Source organism: Ruditapes philippinarum, unplaced genomic scaffold (genome assembly GCF_026571515.1).
Source record: "Ruditapes philippinarum isolate M1 unplaced genomic scaffold, ASM2657151v2 ctg8454_1_1_1_1, whole genome shotgun sequence".
NCBI classification, from domain to species: Eukaryota; Metazoa; Mollusca; class Bivalvia; order Venerida; family Veneridae; genus Ruditapes; species Ruditapes philippinarum.
The window spans coordinates 55,091-63,329 of record NW_026852495.1 but is presented as its reverse complement, the minus strand read 5'-3'; the positions used below and the strand labels follow the sequence as shown (position 1 = coordinate 63,329).

At 32.4% G+C, this 8,239-nt stretch overlaps 1 protein-coding gene across 1 annotated transcript; it reads left to right on the top strand.

Moving 5' to 3' along the window:
- The first annotated feature begins 337 nt into the window (after positions 1–337).
- Positions 338–7,909, top strand: LOC132715002 (A disintegrin and metalloproteinase with thrombospondin motifs adt-1-like). The gene is made up of 10 exons (XM_060697968.1): positions 338–420; positions 1,227–1,286; positions 1,655–1,734; positions 2,136–2,204; positions 2,477–2,606; positions 3,505–3,627; positions 4,534–4,704; positions 4,872–5,042; positions 5,443–5,610; positions 6,090–7,909. The coding sequence occupies exons 1-10, from the start codon at positions 396–398 to the stop codon at positions 6,509–6,511; spliced, it is 1,419 nt and encodes a 472-aa protein (XP_060553951.1). The 5' UTR covers positions 338–395; the 3' UTR covers positions 6,512–7,909.
- The last annotated feature ends 330 nt before the right edge of the window (positions 7,910–8,239 follow it).

Here is an 8,239-nt window from a genome sequence, read left to right as displayed (position 1 = left end):
TTATATTATTGATTATGACACGTTATTGTGTGGCAAAGTTATTCGGAGAAATCCTGAAGCTGTAATTGTTATATTAATCAAAACCAAACTAAGGCGACGTACATTTTACTGTCTTAAATTTATTAATATTTGTTGTTTACTACGAATATATTTTGATAGAGAAGCAAATAAACAAACAAATGCAAATAAATTAACTTTATTTTGGAACAAAAAAATAAAAATGATTAACAGAAAGAGCTATTGTCAATATGTACGAAACTATTGGACCTACTTTCAAATGATAAGAAATGCTAAAAAGAACATTTTATCTTATGGAATAAGCAACAATCTAGTTAGCTTTATTGTAGGTTAAATAAATTTAAGATAAGACAATTATTGACTAGTAAGACACGACTATGGCAAATTTTAGAATTTATGCAGGTTTTCTGATTTATTTATTCATTTTAGTTTTGTAGGTTTGCTATTAATATTAATTTAATTTAAGTGATTACATCTAATATATTTTATTATGACACAAATTTAGATATTTCGCGAGAAAGACATGTTTTATATTTAAATCAAATTAAATGCTACATCTTTGCCGTGAAGACTCGATACATTTCTTATACAGGATTCATTTCTATAATATTATCATTGCTGCTGCTGCTGTTGTTGTTGTTGCTCTCGTTATTGTTGTACAAAAATTGAGCTACCAACAGTATAGAGCCTGGTCAGACCGCGCGGTTGTGTGAAAATAAAAAAAAATCACTTTTAGTTCCAGAGAGGTAAATACATTCAGACAAAAAATATATAATTACACCTTTACACCTTACTTGGTATGAAAACAAAAACTCATTCTCAAACTACAGCAACAGCTTCCGGTTAGCTCAATAGGTAGAGAGTTGGACTGTGAGTTCAATTCCCTGACGGTGCACGTCACTTTCGTTGTGATTGGTCATTAAGATCCTTTCGACCGTCATTTAAACTTTACCTCTGCTCTGGCATGTACCGAAGTTATCATCAGTTCCGGGAACTAGTACTGGTAAACTGCTTGACAGCCTACCCAGGAACGATGCAGTTTCTGGACTTTGCTCTGGCAAATTAAATGTGGACTTCTGTCATGATCCAGAGCTAAAACTACATGTACCAACACCACCACCATTGCAAACTATAACTTTAAATTGCAAACATATAAATTCACGTACAGGACGGACATATGTTGCTATAATTGTTTAACTACATTTCAGATGGTTTGATATGTCTTTCCACAGTGCTTCTTCCGATGCTTATGATACCGGAGCATGTTGGTAGGTTAAACTTTAATAAAAATATTCAGTAGTAGTGGCAGTAGCAGTAATTTTGAAAATAGTACGTTTTTATTATCTGTAAATTAATTTCTGCTTATTTTCCAATTAAGAGTTTTCTCTTTCTTGAAGGTATTGAAATCATTTTTATACAACTTCAAATTTCACCATTTTATATTTGAATGTTGATATCTGCTTAAGCCGGTGCTAGGGAGCGTGAACCATTGGGTTGTATTTACCACTTCCGTCTATAAACAGACTTTAGGGTATTTTAAACGGTTTAAGTATAAAGCATATTTTGCCAGAAACGTAAGGATACACAGAATGTAAAATTGTCATGCTTATTTGTATGGTATTTTTGTATTTTCTAGGGGCCCTTGAGTGTTTTGACTGTGTGAACATTACTGAATACAACAAATGTAATAAAACAAAAATTTGCAATGATAACGAGGTAGGTTGTTCATAATCAGAAATAGTTCAAACTATAAAATGAAATAAAATAAATACAATTTATACAATAATTATTTGATATTACCATTGTATTTTATACTCGCATTCTTTCCATCATTAACACGATGAGAAATTAGTTGTTCTATAATTCCGTGGTAAACTCACAAATTAAAATGATAATAATATCGGAATATAGGAAATAGAGCAATATTTTTATTTACTTCACATAAAAAGATACGCTATGAAATGTTATAATCATATTGATAAAGTACAATGATATTGTCCGTTAGTGGATGCAGTATGTCAGAAATCAGCCATCATATTGAGTATTATACTTATTTGCACCATCAAAGTGTAAACATATGATATGCATTGAATAATTAATTTCTGTTCATTTCATAGTCTTGCTACAAAGAGTCAACAATATCTGGACAAACCAAGGTCATGACTTTAGGATGCACAGATAATATGGTAATGATATTATGTATGCTATGAAAAAAATTAACTTAAATTATGCATATGAACATGTAGTTTGGAATTTTAGTAAAATTTTAATCTAAATTTTATCTGCCGAACTTAGCTCTATATACGCGAGTTTTCTTCACAGCAGAATTTGTGTCATAATATAATGCCTTATTGTTCTTAGAAATGTGCTTTTGATCATAGAATGGCGAACAACTTAAGGTGTGTGTTGCCCGGCAGTTAACTCATGCCTGGTACATTACAGTAAATGATTATTTTAGCATTGCAGGTTTCATGCAAGCTCTGCAGGTAGTTTAGTTGGCCGAGACATTGACAAAAGACAAGACAACCGTTGTTATGAATGTTGCGCTACGGATCACTGCAATGAGTTACTGTGCTCTCATCGAAAACGTAGGTTAATCAAAGCGATACGCCTCATCCAGAACAACAAATATTGTTTTACAAAAAAGTCAAACTTAAAACAGCTGCTAAGACATAAATGTACAAGTATCAACAATTTGTGGTTATTTTGCCAAAAAAAGGCTTGCTCTGACAGCAATAATTGTCTAAGGCTACCTAAATTTAGTTGATTTGTTCACTTGACAATGATACCTCATGGAACTCTTAAAAGAATAAACACAAATTGGGCTGTAATTTGATAGAAATTAATGCTTTATAATCATGAAGCCGCTTGATAACAGAACGTGTTTGAGAATGATTCTTAATATATTCATATATGTGAACAATTGGAAATGATTTTACACATTTGAGGTAAACAGATCTATGTTTGGTAAAAGTTAACAGCAAATTTTATTAATTTCTTTGATACTTTATCTCCTATTACACTTTTAACATTTTAAATGGTAATTAAATGATAAATAGATTATTATATGTTTCAAGGGTGATTGTCAGGAAAAAGAATGAGATGTAATACATAGATATTACTGTTCTATGATAGGAACATAAGGCCTCAGAAACATATAATTTTTTCATTCTGTAGAAATACAAAAATAAAAATAAGTTTTTGTAGCATTTAAATAATGGATATAGATCGAGCGTGTTAGATGCTTATCATTTGCATAAAGTAACACTGAAAAGTAGCAAAATGAAAACAAGGTAGTATTTTGATTTCCATACAAAATACTAAATCACTATAAATGTACGTATTACCAAGAAGCAAAAGAAGGTTGAGGTATATAGCCCCTAATTACTGTAACAAGGCACCAAAAATGAAAAGAATTTGAAAAATAGGCATAAAAGCACTGTGGGGCATAATGGGCCTTTATTTATGCATACATTGACATTTCAGCGACCCAGTGCATTGATGACGAGACAGTAGATTGTCCAAAAATGGAGTCAATATTTGGAGTATGTAGGGACGTTTCTCGTGCAAAATTGTTGTGTCCGAAATTTTGTGGACTCTGTGATGTTGGTATGCATTTTCATCTTCTATAATAGTTTTTGATCGGGTACAATGCAATCAACGCATCTATTGTTTTGGACATAAAGTTTATTTTAATAACATTTTCGGTTATTTCATTAAAATGCTCATAGATTTTATAGATTCTACTTTTTTAGTTGTTTTTAACAAAGTTCTTTACAAGTATTATACAAATATTTGCAATTTAATGATTTACCAATTGATAGAAAACCTATCGGTGATACAATTGAGATTCTTTAAACATTTAATGGCGTCAATACTTGTCAAAGGGCAGGACGTGAAGTGGTTGCACACTTGATTCAAAGCCATGAAAAGCAAGTCAAATAGCACAATCGTATGAAATTGTCAAGGAAATTTCTTTTATAAATATGATTGAGCTTCGTTGAATCCTGACTAAAAAATAATAAGAATAAGTTTGCGACCAGAAATGCTTGAAGTACAAGTTTACAACTAAAATGCGCTTGAATAAGATGTGTTTGTGTAATAAAAGTTTATTTGGAATATGCAATTTTAAACATTTACACAGTATTGACAGAAACATATTTTGTCATGTTTGGTGAACTTCAAAACTTAAAGATGTGAATAAATGAGTAGAAAATCCGTCCAGACTTGTCACCAGTCAAACCGCAAAATATGTACATGACCAGTTTATATCTTCAATAACTTCGACATATCAAACCCACTTCCTGAAGAAAATACGTGCGAGTCTTGTTAATATTTTGACTCGATAGCTATTTTGTCAAGTTTGCAACCAATTTTCTCGCTTGAACCAAGTGTGCCTGCCCCTTGCTTGTATGATATTCACACAAAGGGTAATGTTATTTTGTTCATATTGCTAGGTATGTAAGACGACAAAAATTCTCAATCTTTACTCATCATTTATTTTGAATATTGAAGTTGATGGTGAGTGGGCGGATTGGACACAGTGGTCCGTATGCAGTGTTACATGTGAAGTCGGAAAACAGGTACGATCTAGAACCTGTTCAAAACCATCACCTGCGCACGGTGGTCAAGATTGTATCGGAAATAAAACAGAAGCCAAGGGCTGTCAGAAACAACTTTGTCCAGGTATTGTATTATAACTTTTTTCGAGGATTTAAAAGTTCTAAACGTATGGATTTGTTAACACGTCTTTATAATTATGTTTTATATTTATAACGCCAGCAAGAATAACATTTCTGACTGTTAAGCCACCATGGGGCCTACTAGTATTATCAAATCCTACATTTCGGCAGTTCATGGAAATTGGAGTGTGTGGTCACAGTGGGGTACCTGTTCTGTCACATGTGATATTGGTGTTCAAACTCGCCGAAGAACCTGCACAAATCCATCACCTCAAAGATTTGGAGACCATTGTTTTGGGGTGAATATGGACATTCAGCTTTGCAGGCCCTTAGCATGCAATGGTAACATTTTTACTATTACAAAATTACTCCTTCTCTGTAACATTTAGTTATAATTTTTACTGGTTCAATTACAGTTACTTAAAATCAATACAATTCTATACACATTGAACTATTCTAAACATTTTGTCACAAGTCCAGCGTTTAATTTGCTTCCCTCTAATATTTACAGGATAAACAAAATAGTTTGTGAACGTTCGAGCATTATTTTAAACTGAAACGTGTACCTTATTAGAAACAATTATCTCTTAATCCAATTGATAAGCCATTTACCTATGCCAATGAGCACACCCGTGCAGATTTTATAACGCTAGTTACTTAGTTGTAGTTTTGTGGGGTTTTGTGTTGTTGTTTTGTGTTGTTGTTGTTGTTCTCTTCCGATGAACAAATTTATTTGTCTTAGATGGTGGATGGACAAACTGGGAACATTGGGGTAGCTGCAGTGTAACGTGTGGTGATGGTTTTCATACAAGGTCAAGGTCATGTACAAATCCTAAACCATCAGTAATTGGACAATATTGTGTCGGGAAATCATTTGATGTTGAACAGTGCAGTAACGCTGTTTGTAAAGGTATTGCTACTGATTTCTTTTTAACTCACATGATCCAAACAAGTTCGTCATCCGTCGTTATTCAGTTTCTAAAAAACACCTCTTTTTTTAACAAAACCCTATCACTTAATTTTCATAGACTATACAGAAAGACACTGTCCTAGAAAATAGTTACTTGAATTGATCTCATGTGAGCGAGCAAGGACCATAGTGGTTGTCTTGTCTTTTTTCTTTAGTTCTCGTTCAAATAAACAGCCAATTAAGAAGAAAGAAAATAAGTAACAACAGTATTAGTTCATGTTTACATGAATTGTTAAGTATATTTAGACATTTTTCTTACCTTAATCGGTTCTTTAAGTTCGTTGTTGTTGTTGTCGTCATTATGAAAATGAATCAAAGTAATACTTTTCTCATCCAACACCAAATAGCCTCATTTCATTAGTGTGTATTTTAATTTGTAAATGCCATCTGTTTAATAAAAACCATACTTTTACTTCCAGAAAATAAAGCAGTGTCATTTTTGTCAGCTTTGAACGATACGCATACTTACCAACCTGGTGATAAAGTTATATTTGATGTCGTCAAAGTTAATCAAGGTTCGGCTTACAATGCTACAAATGGAACCTTTACAGCACCGAGAAATGGAATGTACCAGTTTAGCTTAACTTTGACTAGTCAGCCAAACCAGAATTATTCTATCATGCTTGTTAAAAACCAGCATACAAATGAATTTTGTTACTTATATACCGAAAACGAAAACCACTGGCAACAGTCAAGTACTTCCAGTATAGTCCAGTTAAATGCTGGAGATAGAGTCTGGGTTGTCAGTTTGAGATATAGCCAAATATATGGTCATCGTATACATGATTATTTGTTAGCATATAATTCAGTTTTTTCTGGTTTCTACATCGGCGGATACTAATCAGTATAAAAATAATCAAAGGGTTTTATTTTGAAACATTAAATGACAACACGAGGTAAAGAATATTTCCACTGTATTAATCAATTCAAAAAAATCCTCTCACACAGTACGTGTTTCTTTTATCTTACTGTCACCCGGAATCATAATAATTGAAGAAATCTGTTGAATATTTAACTTAACGTATTTCTATCCCTTTGCCACTGTTTTCTGTGAATGAAGTTGACACGAGTTTCAATAGTGTAACTTGGAAGGGACAAATTTAGTTCAGAAATTGTATCATCATTATTAAACATTCCTTATCATAGCAAAGAAAAAATAATACAAGAGACACGCGATTCTATGTTGTGAGAATAATACATTTTCATTGCAAATTTATTTACAACTTTCAACTTATAACAGTAACTATATATCGCCTGTTTAATGTCAATGTATTCAGTTAACCGATAATTCTAATTTTTGGTGGGGGAGGGGAGTGGGCATTAGTCAACAATGCCAAATGATGACGGAGTGACTTTTGTCCTATCCGAAAAGTTTATCAGGAACTTTTGTCCGCCTTGTTACTTTTATGAGTCAGAATTTTTTACAGCATTTCTGCAGCACTGCTACAGTTTTACAAGCAGTGCAAATCACATATGTATATTACGGTTAACAATAGTAACAGTACAAGCATTCTTTGAATGTAATACCAGAAATACTTAAAATAAATACTTGCTCTTCTTTTAATGCTACTTTTTGTGGGTTGTATTGGTGTAGGAGACTTCGGATTAAAATCGCGGCGTTTGGTCCTCACATGTACGCCAGCTTCCAATTACCACTGCAAAATTGTTCACTGTTTGATTAAGTCACAACTTAGCGATTCGATTATCAAGGTGACGTTATACCAGGCATTTAAATTCCAAATATCCATGCGATTGACGATATCTTATTCATTATACATGTATATGAACCTGCATGTGGAAAAAAGTGTTTTCTTCTGTGCAATTTTTATAACAGTAACCCACAAAAACATCTGTCAAACTCTTTTTGCAATGTCTTTCTTCCTTAGTAACATAACCAATAATATATTGTCATTTCTCACATTTTGTGTGTACGAAAATACAATAAAATTTTTATAGCTGGTTGGCATTTATCATTTAACAATTTGCTGTGAAACTGACAAGACACACTACTGGGCCCATGGATGCAGGTCATTGACCATGAAGGTATATTCATATATTTATCAATTATTTTTGTGATGATATACAATTTCAGACAAGTTTCGTTTAAGTAGTACACATAGTAAATCATATCTCGTGTTGCACAATAAACATTCATATAGCAAAATGTCTCGTTCAAAAAAAAATCTTATTTCAGGAAATAAGATTTAACATGTATGAAACTGACTTGATACTCACATTATTTATTTGATGAAAACTACATAGTTTATGACTTAGAAAAATGTGTTCATATTTTGACTGGTTATGGTTTCTCATTTAAGTCAACACCTGCCTGAAGGTGTGCTCCGTTAAGATGTGAAATTAAGAGAATTCACAGGGAATATGCAATATAGCTAGAGAATAACTTAAATTGCACATAATTTGAATGTAACCTTAATTTTCTAATGAAAGCGAATACGATTCTAAAGGACAAACTATTTACTTAACAACCTTGAATCTGGCACTGTGCATATTTCACTTATTTTATTAACTCTACCCTCAACACTTGAAGGAAGTTTTAAATTGAACACGT